Source organism: Epinephelus fuscoguttatus, linkage group LG11, assembly GCF_011397635.1.
Source record: "Epinephelus fuscoguttatus linkage group LG11, E.fuscoguttatus.final_Chr_v1".
In the NCBI taxonomy this organism is placed as follows: domain Eukaryota; kingdom Metazoa; phylum Chordata; class Actinopteri; order Perciformes; family Serranidae; genus Epinephelus; species Epinephelus fuscoguttatus.
This window is the reverse complement of record NC_064762.1, coordinates 26,089,619-26,106,274: the sequence shown is the minus strand read 5'-3', so window position 1 is coordinate 26,106,274 and position 16,656 is coordinate 26,089,619. Positions and strand designations below refer to the sequence as shown.

General features: G+C 40.4%; 1 protein-coding gene across 1 annotated transcript in view; it reads left to right on the top strand.

Annotated features, from left to right (window-relative positions):
• Window positions 1-852: 852 nt before the first annotated feature.
• hadhaa (hydroxyacyl-CoA dehydrogenase trifunctional multienzyme complex subunit alpha a) overlaps window positions 853-16,656 on the top strand; it is a 29,982-nt gene continuing 14,178 nt past the window's right edge. The window contains 9 exon segments of the mRNA XM_049589957.1: window positions 853-919; window positions 2,987-3,028; window positions 8,894-8,964; window positions 9,151-9,284; window positions 9,507-9,645; window positions 13,908-14,027; window positions 14,274-14,376; window positions 14,465-14,587; window positions 15,312-15,430. Coding sequence (XP_049445914.1) covers window positions 853-919; window positions 2,987-3,028; window positions 8,894-8,964; window positions 9,151-9,284; window positions 9,507-9,645; window positions 13,908-14,027; window positions 14,274-14,376; window positions 14,465-14,587; window positions 15,312-15,430 — 918 coding nt within the window.

Here is a 16,656-nt window from a genome sequence, read left to right as displayed (position 1 = left end):
TGCTGTTGAACTGTACTGGATTATACTGACAGGAGTTTCTCATTTAGTCTGTCCTCACCAATATAAATGGGATCAAACAGGCCAAATGTTCAGAGGAAAAAAAATTTTCAGCCACACTTCAGACATCAGGTATACAATTCATATCAGATAGGCTAATCAATATTTAAAATGCTGTTGAATAAATACTACAATAAATACAATTACTCTTTAAATACAATAAATAAATTACAATAAATTCTTATTGAATGGTAAAAACACATAAATAAGCAAAATAATACATACAAAGAACAATTGAAAGAACAATGTTACAACATTTAATAATATAATAATATATCTTATATACTGAGGCTGAATATTGCCCATTAGACATACCCCAAACGAATTACATTTCATATTTAACCACTACAGAGAAATCAGTGACGAATTTCAAAAGGACTATCCGAGAGAGGCTGCTCTTGGTGGGGCAGCCTGAGCGCTCATACACACGTTCATTATCTATGAGCACTGACACCGCTGTCATCTAGCGGGACCTTACATTCAGATGGGCTCTATATTAATACATCGACCACGGGTCTGAAGTTTAAACTACGCAATGAAAACACTACATTCCGTGACAAAACAACAGTAACATATCGGTAGTTACGACTTACAGTTGTGCGCCTTTCCCTCACTTGCCATTTCCGGGGATACCTGGCTGTCTTCCACACAAGTCTGCTCCGATGCATTCCTGGTTAAAGGGGCGTGGCGAAAGCAAATCCGCCGGACTGAACTTGTGTCACAAATCTACAAAAACAGAAGTCCGCACAAGAGCGCATATTGAGAAACGGCTCAGGTGAAGGGCTTCAGAGAGTGATGGCGGTCAGTCGTGCAGCAGGAGTTTTTTCCAAGTTTGCAACTAACAAATATCCCTCACTGTCAGGTATGCCTATGTGATACAAAATTAATAATGCATTTGGAGTTAGACTAAAAAAAAAAAAAAAAAATTAATTGTGAAATTACACAGATAATGTACAAGAGTGTAACTGTTTTATTTTATTTTATCTTATTTTACTTTATTTTATTCTATTTTATTTTATTTCATTTCATTTTATTTTATCTAAGGTGGTTGAAAACTAAAGTAAATTGTGAGAAATAATTGTATAAATAATAATATAACTAGTCCATACCCACTGAGTGCACAGTTGCCCACGTACAGTTTCACATTGTGTGTGTTTAGGATACTGGTCATAAGAAATTGCAGATTAAATAGTCAACTGAACCCATTAAGAAGAGCAATGTATTCAGAGGTTTTGTGAATTTGATAGTACGATTGCTTTATTGAAAGTACAGTAGTACCATTGCCAATAGTGGGATAGTTACTGGGCTAAACTGTACATTAATGGTTGAGGTAGCACGCTGAAAGGCAGTTAAAGTGTTTATATGTTGTATTGACTTAAAAGTGGGGCGCACTGGTAGTTCACATGGGAAAGGTGCGGCTAGGCCTTGTTGCAGCGGTGGGGGTTGGAATCCGGCCTTCGTTCTTTGCCTCTCTCTCCCATCCTTCCTGTCATGCTTCACTGAACCCCCCCACCCCCCCACCCCGTACTGGGGGTACAGAAAAACAGGGGTACAAAAAAACATTTCCCCACAAATTCAACACAACATGAGGCGAGTAACTGATACACGGGGCGTCCTGTTCTACATATCTACCAAGTTTAGTAAAAATCGATATGGCGGTTAGGCCTAGATAAGAAATTAGCTCTCTAGCGCCCCCATTATGTTTGATGGGGTCAGTAATGGAGGGGTCCCCTCAGATTATGTGTGGTCATATGCCTACAAAGCTGCGTAGTGTTCATGCAGATCGGTCAAACTTCCTGGGAAGAAATTGATTTGAAGTGTTTTTCAAAAAATTCAAAATGGCTGAAAATCTATATAACCGGAAGTTATGGGTTCTTGAGGCAAATTTGTTCCTCATGAGGAGAGGCATCTCTGTGCAAAGTTTCATGTCTCTACGACATATGGGGCATGAGATATGCCTATTCAAAGTTTGCCATTTCAATCAGTTGCTATAGCGCCCCCCTTTGGCCAATTGATGTAATATTGCTTCATTCGCATCCTCCCATGACCCTCTACCACTGTGCCAAATTTCACATGGATTGACCAAGTCAGTGAGGAGAAAAACGCGGAACAGACACACACAGACAGACAGACAGTTTTCGTCATTATATAGTAAGATAAGATATAGTAAGATAAAAGCATTTAATGGTCAATAGTGGTCTTGGAAGAATGAAAGCTGCTGTCTGAATAAAGTCTATAAGTATTATTATTATCACTATTCAACAAATATTTAATCAATCAATTAGTCATTAAAAAAAGAGATAAACTGAAATAATCATCAACCATTTCAATAATCAATGTATTGTTTCAGTCAAGCAAAAATGCCATTTTCTTAGATCCAGCTTGTCCAGTGTGAGTATTTATTTGTTTTTCTCTGTTTTATATATTATTCTAAATTGAATATCTTTATGATTTGGGCTATTGATTGGTCAAATTAAACTATTTAAAGCAGGGGTGTCAAACTGATGTTAGTTCAGGGCCCACATACAGCCCAATTTTTTTTTTAAGTGGGCCAGACCAGTCAAACCACTCCATAATAACCTATTAATAATGATGAACAGCCTGTGATATCCTACGAAAATTATGTACAAATTCAACGATTACATGTGCAGTTTCTCATAATTTTCCACTAAAGTAGAAACTATTGAAGAAGCAGGTTAAGTCATCCCCTGCCTTACAGCTCATTTACAATCTGAAGTTTTGTCAGTGCCTCAGCAGCAGAGTTCCACCAATATAGTTTTAAGATGGCCTCATACAGATTCTTTTGTACTGAAACTGCTGGTTGACAAGTATTTTGCACAGTGTTCAATATCTTTAAATATGACCGTAGTAGGTACTTACTGTAATTTAAATCTAATTTAAATGTCTCCTGTCTCCGTTTGTTTCTCAGGTCACACTAGCCGAAGCTTATCAGTGTCTTCAACATTGGCAGGTAAAAAGGAGCGTGATGGAATTGGTCCATTTAATATGCACTCACTGATGGTGTCAGACCTACTTACCAGTATCAGGCCATTTTAGACGTTATTATGTTTGTTTGGCGATGATGGGAATCATACTGTTCTGTACAGCCTGCAGGGACTGTTTTTCCTTCTGTAACATCCGTAGTCAAATGTTTGCTCAGATATTACTATCAACGGTGGATGGGAAGTTTCCCTCTGAACAATCAAAAGTTATGTTGACATGCAGTGTTTACTCAAAGGACCCTATGTATAGCTACAGCGGCCATTATTGTTCTTTACATTTTTAAGCTGGCGATAGCTGTGGCCGCAGGCATTATGTTTGTTAGGTTATCCATCCCATTTATGTGAACACAACAGGTTAAGAACGCCTTCAGGATTTGCTTTTCAAATTTGGCACAAATGTCCACTTGGACTCAAGGATGATTAGACTTTGGTAGACATAGGCCAAAGGTCAAGGACACAAAAGATGTTTTGGCCATTACTCAAGAATTCATATACTAATTTCTAACAGGACATTATGATGTAGTGATGACATTATATATCCAAAGGGTCAAAGGTCAACACTTTTCTGGCCATAACTCAGGAACAGAAGGGGAGACATTTGGTCAGATACTGACTTGTTGATACTAATTTTGGGCGTCCACCTTGAAACCATGTTGATTGTATAGATCTTCTTTGCTGTTTTGGGAAGACGTGTGTGAAGCATCCATGTTTTCACAGACATGGATGTAAACTGAGGCATACAACTGTGAGGCGTAAATTATAGTTTTGTATTAATGTTACCACAATGCTAACAAATGAATCCACCATCAGAGTTTTGATTAACACAATAAATCAAGGTAAAGTCTGCTGACAGTGTGTAGCTGTTCTGATGAACTGCCCATTGATACTATTCAACACCAGCCACTAAGCAGCAATAATGAGTATCTAACCCTTTTTTGAGTTAGTAAATTATGTGTAGAGTCACTTGATCACACTTTCCAATTGATCCTGGACCCAGTATATAGTGTTCATTACAACAGACATTACTTCTGGTAAAAATCTATGACCTGGGGTATGTAGGTGTGTTCTGTTTGCTCTGGGAAGTTGGAAATTTCAACTGAAGCACACCCTAAGGCCAGATTTCCGTCTAGGAAGGTCAGAGGAATCTCACCAATGCAACCCTAAAATCCAAGGTGGCTGCTCCACACATCAGCGGTAGTGAAAGCTGTACTAATATACTGTACCACTGTCTATCAGTGGGCACGTTGCTACAGTATTTGTATGGTCGAAATACAGTGTAATGTGTTGTTCTCAACTGCTATTGTGAACAATGGCTAACCTGGCTAGATCTGGCAATGCTTGGTTTCCAAGGTAAATGCAATGATGACTGATTGGAGTTTGGGAGGGTAAGAAAGACACAAGCTGTTACTGGTCAGCATGGACTTTATATAACTATGGCCCTACGAATTATGGGTGACCTTCAGATGTAATATCTAGTCGTTAAAGAATCTCAAAATGGCTGAAACACAACAGTTAAGAAACAGGAGATATACAGGAACATTGGAGCTTTGATTGTTTTGTTGAAAGGAAGAGTTTGCTTTTGTCTCTTAACATGTAATAAATTCACAGGATGACCTTTTTTCTGCCTCCATTCTTGTCTTGTCACAAGCAAAAGAAAGGTGTCTCTTGTGTTACTGTTATTTAAAAAGTCATATTTTGGTTTCCCTAGGGGTCTTCTGCACAAGACGAATATACCCAAATCTGCTGTCGACTGCATCATCTCGTAATATATCGTTTGTCTCATTCTCATGAAAGCGCCTCAACTAACTAACCCGCTTTACATCTTGCATTGACATGCGTTTTTTTGTGATCGGATTGCAATGGAATTGCTCTTGACCACATGAATGTACAGGTGTAAATGCACTTGAAATGCATTGAGGACGGATTGTCATCCGATCTGCCAAACCATTTCTTGAGGTGGTCAGGGATGCACTGTGACCACATCGAACACAAGTGTAAATGCAAATGCCACATGCAGCAACTCCATAGGCGAAAATGCGTAAGCAAAGTGTGGCAGCATGGGAAGAAGGAAGAAGACAACAACAACAACAACAACAACAACAACAACAACCCTCACCGGGTAGTGACTGCCAAGAAAAAGAAAACACGGATGATAGCCGAGGATGGAGTCACATTGAGACGAAGTGTCTGCTCTCCATTTGGTCCGACAAAAGTGCCCATACAATAACACGACTTCAGGAGCGGCTAACATCTTGTTGTTGTTATTGCGGAGCACAGGATATGATGTTGTAGTCTGCTGCTGGTAATGTTCACAGAAGAAGATGAGGAGGATATGACATCAGGGTAACGGAGCGTGATCGGATGGCAAACGGATCTGGATGTGGACACCAGAGACGCATATTAATACCAGGTATAAATGTATGTGGTCACGTGCTATCCAATTGCAATCCGATCAAAAAATGCATTTTGATGCCAGGTTAGTATTTATTGGTCAAAGGTCAAGGTAACTGTGACCTTGCATCTTTGTCATTCTCCTGAATACTTCTTAAGAAGGCCTTAGGGCCTGTCAGTCACTTGTTGAACAGCGGTTTCTGCCCTCACATTCAAATATTACACAGCATCAAGTCAACCTCAGCTCAGAATAAAACCTCCTCATGTCCTTTTTGAAGACGTGACAAATCAAAGACAGATGTGAATAATCTCTATCACTCATGATGAAATCGGACACACTGATGTTACATAATTCCTGCAGTATTGAAGATTATATGTTAATATTTCTGAATGAGCATAATTGTGATACAACTGCTGAATTTAATTTGAAAGTGAGTTTTATAAATGGGCTGCATATAGTCTGAACCATAGGCTGTATAAAATAATGGACGTAGGTACCGTGACTTCAGGGCTTGTGGACTCCCGTGTTGAAGCCTTGAGTTCAGCATATCAGCCGACATTACTGTGGCTATTTTTGAGCAAGAGGGTGAAGCTGTGGAGGAGCAAGGGGTGGATCTGACTGTGGTGATGCCTCGCAGACAGTCTGTCACTCAAGCGGCCCCGCTAGAAACCATGCATGACTTTAAGCCTTAATAAAATGTAAACGGGTGAGTTATACAAAATTTCACCTCCTGTACAGTTGTCATGAATGTTGAAATTAGCTCTAGAGACACAAACCTTTTTATGTGCGGGGCTGTGAACATGTTTATTTTTTCCGTTGAGTTGGGCATTTTAACATGGGGGTCTATGGGGATTGACTGGCTTCTGAAACCAGCCTCACGTAGCCATTTAAGAAACTGCAGTTTTTGTCACTTTCATGTTGGCTCCATTTTCCAGCACTGGAGGTTCCCGCTCGGTCTGAACTTGTTTTCACAGCATTTCAGTGACAGTGTTTAGATTTACTACATTTGTTGAAGTAGCTGAAGATGGCCAAGATTCAAAGGGATGTGCAACATTTAGAATGTACCGTATTTTATTCTAAGGCACCAGCCACTTATTTACTGGATCACATTGTGAGCTTACAATCATGTCTCTATGTCTTTGATTTATACAATATATTATTTATATCTTCAATGTTATTTTTTGTCTTCAGTTGCTGGCCCCCTTTGTTTTGAACCTGTCACATTAAAGCTGAACAAATACATTTAAAATGTAATGTAGGGTATGGTCTAATGATGAATTACTGGACAGCACTTATTAAAAATTTTTTGTGTAAACTTATTGACACATTTCCGTACTCTGACTCAGCCTCTTTTCTAAAAGATGGTCTACATATCCACGCATTAATATCCCTACATTCACTGGATTTGAAATGATAGCTCTGTCTTTTTTTTTTTTTTTTTTTTACCTGTTGTCATGGTGAATCACAATATCAGTGCTCTATTGATTATGGCTTTTTTTATTCACCACAAGCTTAACTCAGAGTCAACAAACTCAAAGTTGATTTTACTGGCTCTGATCAGCAGCTCTGGAATCAAAAACTCTTTTTTTTTATCTCAGGGATAGTCAACTCAGAGTTCAGGGTTAGACTTATAGTTTGTTAGACCTGCTTTCTGAAGCAGGGCCCTGTAAAGCTCCGTTTCCACAGAGCAGTAGGGTACGGTACCCCTCAGTTCGGTATGGTTTTTTTTCGTTTCCGCTGTGAAAAGTTGTGGATGGTACCAATGAAACTGTTCTGTACCATCCCCATTTTTGGTCCCCCCTCTGTTGGGGTAGCTAGCACACAGATCTGGTACTAAAAGGTGGAGCTGTGGGGGTGTTGGTGGCTTAGTGGTAGAGCAGGCGCCCCCCCCCCCCCCCACACACACACACACACACAGCAGTCTGTTGATTGGTCAATAGAGGACGGTCACTCTGCTCAGGGCTGAGCTGTGGCTGGTTTTGAGGCTCATGTAACCACTGTTCATACTGTGGAGAGTTTTATTAGTAAACTGTAACTATAAAATGAAAGGATGTTTTGCTGCCTCTCGCAGCAGCTGGAGTCAGAGAAAAAAAACTTAATTCACTGGGACGACTGCTGGCGACTTTTAAGGTGGAACGTTAACTTACGTTAACTAATGTTACTAAATGCACGAGTTGATGACATGAATCCATCAACACACTTTAAACTTCACTGTGACATTTTCACTTTGACAACAAATGTTGGCATGTAGCCTCGTTCTGTGGACGATAAACGAGGTGCAGACTTCTTTCTCTGTCACCGCTAATGAGGAAATACAGTGAGTGCTGGATGGAGCAGTGAGTGACAACAACCCCGCCCACATTTAAAGGTACTGTTGGTGGAGGAAACGCTAGAGTCTAGGTACCATGTTTGAAGAGTTACTTTTGGTTCCAAAGGTACCATACTGAAAGTGTCTGGTGGAAACTGGGCTTTAGTGTTAACTGTTTCCTTTTCTGGCATTGTGCACATTTGGTTTTTGCACATAATGTTTATTGTTTATTGTGTTTTATTTGCACTCTATCCCACTTTGTACTACAACTGAACTTATCTGTGTTTATTAGCTTGTGGTTTCTTCAATGCCTGTGTTGGCACATTGCTGCATATATTGGCACGTTACCGCCACCTGTAGGTCAGTGGAATAGTTTGGGAAAAAAATTCCTCATAATGCATAGCATACTGCTATTAGGGGGGAAAAACTTTAAAATTGACTTTAAAATGTTAGAATTTGGACTAAAGCCTCTGTCTAGTGTCAAGGTTCCTAGAAACTGTAAATTGATTGAAATTGTTAAAAATATCAGTTTATCAATACATATCGATTCTCGGTTTCAGTGCTCATTTTCCAAAGTATTGATACACCGGTGCTAGCTTTGTTTTCTTACTCTCTCTCTGCTCCGAACCAAGAAATGAAAAGTCATCAATGTCATGTTATATCCTTGTTATATTTACATTTTATGCTCTCAACGTCAATATTTCCCCGTGGTATCGAAAATGTTATCAAAAATCAATATTTTCAAGTTATCATTTTGAAGTTATCGAAGTTAGAAATTCCAGTGTGATTGGTGCCATCTGTCAAAGAGTGCGCCACCTGACTTTGAAGACCAGCCAGTAGCAGTCAGACACTTCAGTACCTGTTTTTCACCATTACATTTCTGTCCACAGACAGATTTAGGTTTTAAAAACATTCACTTTTATTTAGTTGCAGTTCAACTGTTAAAAGGCCAGTTTCCAGCAGTTCCCAATACGCCAAAGTGCCCTTGAGCAAGGACACTGTTCAAGTGTCTTTGTGCTATTTATGCAAATATTCTCCAGGGATAGTGTTAAACTAGCAGAAATTAGCATAATACAATACTGGTAGCCCTCTGTCTGACGGTTTCTCATCTTTTTCACTGTTCTCTCCATCAAGCTCGAACACACGTCAGCTACGAGCTCAAGGATGATGTGGCAGTTATACGACTCAATGATCCAAAAGCCAAGGTGTGTTTGTGTATCTGTGTGGGTGTGTGTTTATGGAGGAGAGTAAGAGAGAGTACGTACATACATGTCAGAGAGAGAGATTATGTTTTTGACAGTCTTGACTACCTGTCTCTGTCTCATTCTCCCACTGACAGATGTGACACGATTAATCAGAGTGTGTGTGTGTGTGTGTGTGTGTATACGCAGGTGAACACTCTGTCGTCGCAGCTCAGTGGCGAGCTGATGCAGGTGATGGGGGAAATCTGGTCGAACAGTGCTGTGAAAAGTGCCGTCTTCATTTCCAGCAAGCCTGGCTGCTTCATCGCTGGAGCTGATATCAAGTAGGTTTATTTCCAGCACATGTGTGTGTGGTCACTCCTACATTTGTATGAGGTTTGAACCAGAAGAAATTTACTATGGCGCATTTCACACTTCCTGAACTGTGAGCAAACTGGGGCTTGTAAAGAAAGTCACACGACTCAATTCATGCATAAGTTGACAACAGAACTGGTCAAATTAAGTGTGTGTAACTGAGTAATCAAATACTCTTTCTTTACTCTTAGTATGATCCGATCCTGTAAGAGCAGTGAGGAGGTCACCCGTATCTCTCAGGAAGGTCAGAAGATGCTTGAGATGATTGAGAAGTCTCCCATTCCTATTGTTGCTGCCATCAATGGCTCCTGCCTGGGTGGAGGCCTGGAGGTGCGACAACAATGTGTGTGTGTGTGTGTGTGTGTGTGTGTGTGTGTGTGTGTGCGGGTGTGTGTGTGGGTGTGTGTGTGTAAGGTAGACACATAGATTGTGTAGAAAGATGGACGACATGTCTCCACTTAACCCCAGTGTACAAAAAAGAAGCCAAAATATCCTGTATATCTGCTGCCATCTTGCACTGGTGATGCCATTTGGAGCCAGAGTGTGCACAGAAGTGATCTCCGTGGTGTCAAGTTTCCACCCAAACACATGTCCGACCAATCGCTAGCAGCGCCGTTGATCAAGAGCACACCGATTTTCACACATAGCCATAAGTCAAGACATCAAACCTTTTTTTTTATAGCATCAAATAACTAGTTATAACCAGACTTAGCAGAAATCGTACACTTTAACGTACATCAGTGTGTATCAGCATTCACACTGGCGCTATTTGGTCCGCTTTAAACCAACCCTGGTCTGTTTCCATGGATAGTTTGGTTTGTTTGGAGTGGTGTGAGCGCTCATTCGAACTCTGGTGCGGACCAAATGAGCAAACCCTGGTCTGTTTAAAAACTGGGGGTCTCGGTTCACTTGTAAGTGAACCCTGGTGCGATTCGCTTACAGTGGGAAATGCAAATGGCCTACCCAGCGAACCAAAGAGAGGAATCAATCAATCAATTCAATCAATTTTATTTATAAAGCCCAATATCACAAATTACAATTTGCCTCACAGGGCTTGACAGCATATGACATCCCTCTGTCCTTTGGACCCTCACAGCGGATAAGTAAAAACTCCCCAAAAAAAAACCTTTAACGGGGGAAAAAACGGTAGAAACCTCAGGAAGAGCAACTGAGGAGGGATCCCTCTTCCAGGACAGACAGACGTGCAATAGATGTCGTACAGAACAGATCAGCATAATAAATTAACAGTAATCCATATGTCACAATGAGACAGAAAGAGAGACAGAGAGAGAGAGAGAGAGAGACAGACAGACAGACAGACAGAGAGAGATGCAGGACAGACGGTAATGACAGTAGCTTACAACAACATTATTGAAAGTAATAATATTATAGTTATAGTTCTGGCTACTGTGGTACAATATGTTGATAGTATATATTAATATCTGGCAGTATACATGTGTGACAATAATCATATGTGTATAATAACAGTAGAAGTATGACTAATGACTAATGATGGCAGCAGCAGTAGCAGGAGGCATCTGGCAGGACCACGGCACAGCACAACCACACACGTCACGCTGTCCAGGCACCGCTGCGATATGAGTTAACCTGAGAGACAGTGGAGCACAAAGGCTCCGGAGAAGAAGCCGAGTTAGTGACATCCAGAATGGCCGAGTTAGCAAGATGCAGTAATAGAATACGAGAGAGAGAGAGAGAGAGAGAGAGAGAGAGAGAGAGAGAAAAGGAGAGAAGGTGCCCGGTGTATTATAGGGGGGTCCTCCGGCAGACTAGGCCTAAGTCAGCCTAACGAGGGGCTGGTACAGGGCAAGTCTGAGCCAGCCCTAACTATAAGCTTTATCAAAGAGGAAAGTCTTAAGTCTAGTCTTAAATGTGAAGACGATGTCTGCCTCCCGGACCGTAACAGGAAGATGATTCCACAGGAGAGGAGCCTGATAGCTAAAGGCTCTGGCTCTTGATCTACTTTTGGAGACTTTAGGGACCACGAGTAACCCTGCGTTCTCGGAGCGCAGAGTTCTGGTGGGATAATAAGGCACTATGAGCTCTCTAAGATATGACGGAGCTTGACCATTTAGAGCTTTATAAGTTAACAGTAGGATTTTAAATTCAATTCTGGATTTTACAGGGAGCCAGTGCAGAGAAGCTAAAACGGGAGAAATATGGTCTCGTTTCTTAGTTCCTGTTAGTACACGTGCTGCTGCATTCTGAATTAGCTGGAGAGTTTTTAAGGACTTACTAGAGCTACCTGATAATAGAGAGTTACAGTAATCCAGCCTTGAGGTAACAAAAGCGTGGACCAATTTTTCTGCATCTTTTCGGGTCAGGATAGGCCTAATTTTCGCAATATTACGCAGATGAAAAAATGCAGTCTGTGAGGTTTGTTTTAAATGAGAATTAAAGACAAATCTTGATCAAATGTTACTCCGAGGTTTCTTACGGTAGTGCTAGAGGCCAGAGCAATGCCATCTAGAGAAACTATGTCATCAGATAAAGAGTCTCTGAGTTGTTTGGGGCCAAGAGCAATAACTTTAGTTTTGTCTGAATTTAACATCAGGAAATTGGCGCTCATCCAGGTTTTTATGTCTTTAAGGCAGTTATGGAGTTTAGTTAATTGATTAGTTTCTTCTGGCTTCATCGATAAATACAACTGAGTATCATCTGCATAACAATGGAAATTTATAGAGTGATTTCTAATGATGTTACCTAAAGGAAGCATATATAGAGTAAATAGGATTGGTCCGAGCACAGAACCTTGCGGAACTCCAAAACAAACTTTGGTACGTAAGGATGATTCATTATGAACATCAACAAACCGAAAACGATCAGATAAATAAAATTTAAACCAGCTTAGTGCAGAACCTTTTAGGCTAATTAAGTGATCCAGTATCTGTAGTAGAATTTGATGGTCAATAGTGTCAAACGCTGCACTAAGATCTAATAAAACAAGTACAGAGACAAGTCCTTTGTCTGAAGCAATCAGAAGGTCATTTGTAATTTTAACTAGTGCTGTCTCAGTGCTATGATGCACTCTAAATCCTGACTGAAATTCCTCAAATAAATTATTATCATGGAGAAAATCACACAGCTGGTCTGCAACTACTTTCTCAAGGATCTTTGACATAAAGGGAAGATTAGATATTGGTCTATAGTTGGCTAAGACCTCTGGATCCAGGGTGGGCTTTTTTAGTAGAGGTTTAATTACAGCTATCTTAAAAGACTGTGGTACATAGCCTGTTAATAAGGATATATTGATCATATCTAATATATGAGTGTTAACTAAAGGTAAGACCTCCTTAAGTAGCCTAGTTGGGATGGGGTCTAAGAGACACGTTGATGATTTAGATGAAGTGAACCATAGAGGGGAAGTGACGTAGAGTGCAGTGCATTTTGGGTAGAAAAAAAACAAAGCCAACAGCACAAACTGGGAGAAGCAGAGGTAAAAAAGAAAAAGTTGGAAGATGTATCGTGGGCTGACGTGGAGTGGTGAGGAGGTGCAGACTGCATAAATTTGGTGTTACTCCATTGTTTTTGTGGACACCAAACCGGCTGAAGGGGATGGATTTCTGTTTTCAGTCCAGGCCAATCGATGAGCCGTGGTTTTCTTCTTCCTCATGCTTTTTTCCTTCCTGGTCAGAGTTCGTTTTGGGCAATACCACCCCCAGACGCGCAGCTGTTGTATGTGTGATGTTGTCCAGTTGGTTTGGTTCGCTTTTAAAAGTGCAGTGTGAAAGTGAACTGAACCAAATGAAGGTGTGAAATTTTTCGGCATTCCCCGCCCAATCAAACCGAGTCCCCCAGACTATCCTGGTTAAGTAATTTTAAGCAAATGCAGAGGTGGAAGAAGTACTCAGATCTTTTACTTTGGTAAAAGTTGTAAAAACCTCTGCTGATACGCAGCAGTACATCTCTTCCTATAGAATGCCCCAGGAATGAGCCCTAAAACTGGAAATGGGTTAGCACTGTAGCGCTCCCAGTTCCCTCATCTGAAAGTCAATGTTTTTTTAATGGGTTTTTGGTCAGATGCCTGAAATAAGGCTTGTGGTTAACACAGATTTAGGAGACTTTCACATTTTGTTTTACGACATAAAATTTATCACTATAAATACCTGCCTTCAAAAGGCGGCTGCTAACAAGTGGCTAAATGAGACTACAGAACGTCATCATGCTAAACACGGCTTTACAGCCTTGTTGTGGTAGGAATGTCATGTAATGCGACCACAGTGTAGTTTATTTATACTGTAGCTTAATGTTAGCTTTTTATTTCTGGCAATTGCATTTATGCTTCAAAAAACCCAAAAGGGTTGTAAATTTGTGGAAATTATCTTGCTGAACAGAACCTGTAAGTATCATAAACGTTTGTTTGCCACAGATACTATTTTCTGGATTAATCTTAATTCCAAAAGAAAAATCCCATTGGCTTTTTGACAAGGAAACTGACGCTAACTCCCACGTTGGCCTACAGAAAAATATCATCCCTTGAGCAGTCTACTATAGCTAGGAGCGGCACTTGATTGTGGTATTTTTTTCAGTTTAATATTTGTCCACTAAGTCCCAATTTTGTGTCCTCTCTGTAGGTTGTGATAGCCTGCCATTACCGAATCGCAACAAAAAGCAAAAGAACGGTCCTGGGGACACCTGAGGTCAAACTGGGACTGCTGCCTGGAGCCGGCAGCACTCAGAGACTGCCTAAAATTGTATACACACACACACACACACACACACACACACACACACACACACACACACTCATATTAATCAGATATTCAGATTCAGTTAATGTCTTGAAAGCACAGCCACAGTCTTGTGCTAGTGGCTACTGAGTTACACAGGAGTATAATAAGGTCAAGGGCCTCACTTGGGGGGATATTAGCTCACAATATCAGCAATCTGCTTGCTGCGTGTGTGTGTGTGTGTGTGTGTGTGTGTGTGTGTGTGTGTAGGTGGGTCTCCCTGAAGCGTTGGACATGATGCTGACAGGCAGGAACATCAGGGCAGACAAAGCCAAGAAGATGGGTCTAGTGCACCAGCTTGTGGACCCCGTGGGTATGTTCTGCATGTGGCATTTCTTCATTGCTTCTATGATGTGCTCCTGGAGGTGAGGGTGGAGTGGACTGAACTCTGTTTACTCCAGGTCCTAGTAATGAGCCTACAGAGGAGAGGGCTATTCAGTACCTCGAGGAAGTTGCAGTGGACGTAGCCAAGGGAATCGCCAAGAAGAAAGTTCCTCTCACAAAGGAGAAGAGTCTCATGCAGAGTGAGTGAAGCATGGTTCACACTAGTTGCTCTAATCTCACCAGATCTCATTTCTTACTCAGCTGTGCAGATATTTTGAATGATTTATGTGACATCCAGTCAGCTAATCATATCTATGGAGGTGTTGTCCCAAAACGTCTTTCAAAACATATTTGATAGTCAGAGAACAGATACGAAGGAGACACAAGCGCTAAAGGGAAAACTGGAGAGCATGAATTTGTATGCAATCTTTAATAACACGGGGTGCATCGCAATTCTCTCATGAAAGATTTTGTCTTGATGCAGAAAAGTCAATAACTAGAAATTTAACATTGGTAAGAGTAGCTAGCAGCCATGCCACTGTCCACAGATTCAGGTTGTGTAGAGTGTTTGAAAGACGCAGATATTTTACCCTTATTTTTAGATGTTTTTGGTGGTCAACATCTGTCCAGTCTTTGTTTTTTGGGAACTTTCTTGTATAGCAATGGTGCGGACGGAAATTACAGTAAAAAGCAGTAAAGACTCTCAGACTGAGCTGAGCTGAACAAATGCAGGATTTCAAAAACTGTATGTTGTAAAAATGGATCATGGGCCCACACTGTCAGACGTTGAAAAAACTCCTGCTCTCTTACTCATCAACCAGCACATTCACTGATACTATATGTCTATATAACAGTCAGGCTGTAAATACACCTTTCATCTGTAAATGGTCTTCATCTGTAAATTGGTATTGTGTGCCTGAGCAGAGATGCAGGACACAGTAATGGACCTGGGTCCGGTGAGGAAGAAGATCTTTAAGACTGTTGATAAGAAGGTACAGAAAGAGACTAGAGGTCTCTACCCTGCTCCTGGAAAAATCATTGAGGTAAGAAACCCATGAATTGGAAGTAGCAAAAGATAAACCTATTTCCACATGATGCTGTTTATATCAGGGTTCGCACAATGTGCATGAATTTTAAGGGGAGAAAATCAAGTACTGCAGTACCTTGAACACAAACTTTTTTTTTTTAATTCTTTGAAAGCGACACCAATTTTCTTGCGCTGCTTTCAGAAGCCTTTCGTGAGTATTTAAACCTTTGAACCCTGAGCAAACTGGTGCGATTTTTTTCAAAAACATGTCCTACAAATTGCAAAAAAACAATAGGTTTAGAAAATATATTTTTTTTAAAATTAGGGCTAAAGAAAAAAGCTAAGAAAAAAACATATTTATAATTATCATTATTATTACATTCTATAATTATTATTAGAATTTTTAAGTACGACGGAGTATTAGGGCCAGATTGAATTTTTTTTTTCGAGATTTCGAGAAAAAACTCGTAATATTAGGAGAATATAGTCGTAACTGAGAAAAAGTCATAATAATACGAGAATGAAGTCATAATATTACAAGAATAAAGTCGTAATTTAATGAGAAAAAAAGTCATAATATTATGAGAATAAAGTCGTAGTTTTTAAGGAAACAACCAACAACAAACAGTATGGGGTAGAGGATGAACCTGCTTGTGAATCAGAATCAGAATATATTTATTGTCATTGTAACAGGTACAACGAAATTTCAGTGCAGTCCTTGACAGTACAAAAAGAGCTAATAAATAGTATAAAAAATAGTAAAAAAAAAAAAGAGGAGAGAAGGAACACATAAAATCCATATAAAAACACATAGAGACGGTATCATAAAGTGCATATAAAGTGGTTATACGGAAGTGCATGTGTTTTATAAGTCACTCAATGTCCAGCAGTATTTAATGTAACAATGGCTATGGAGTAAAAACTATTTTTAAGTCTATTTGTACGTGTTTTGATGACCCTGTGCCATCTGCCTGGTGGAACCAGTTCAAACTGATTGTGTCCGGAATGTGATGAGTCCTGTGATATGGCGAGGGCCGTCCTGAGGCAACGGGAGCTGTGTAGCTCCTTCAGTGGTGTCAGAGGGCAGCTTATGATCTTTTGAGCCACCTTAATGACCCCCTGCAGCGTGTTCTTCTGTGCCACTGTGCAGCTGGCAAACCAAACACAGAGGCAGTACGTCAGGATGCTCCCAATCGAGCAGCAATAGAAGGACACCAGCAGCTTCTGAGGGATGTTGTGCCT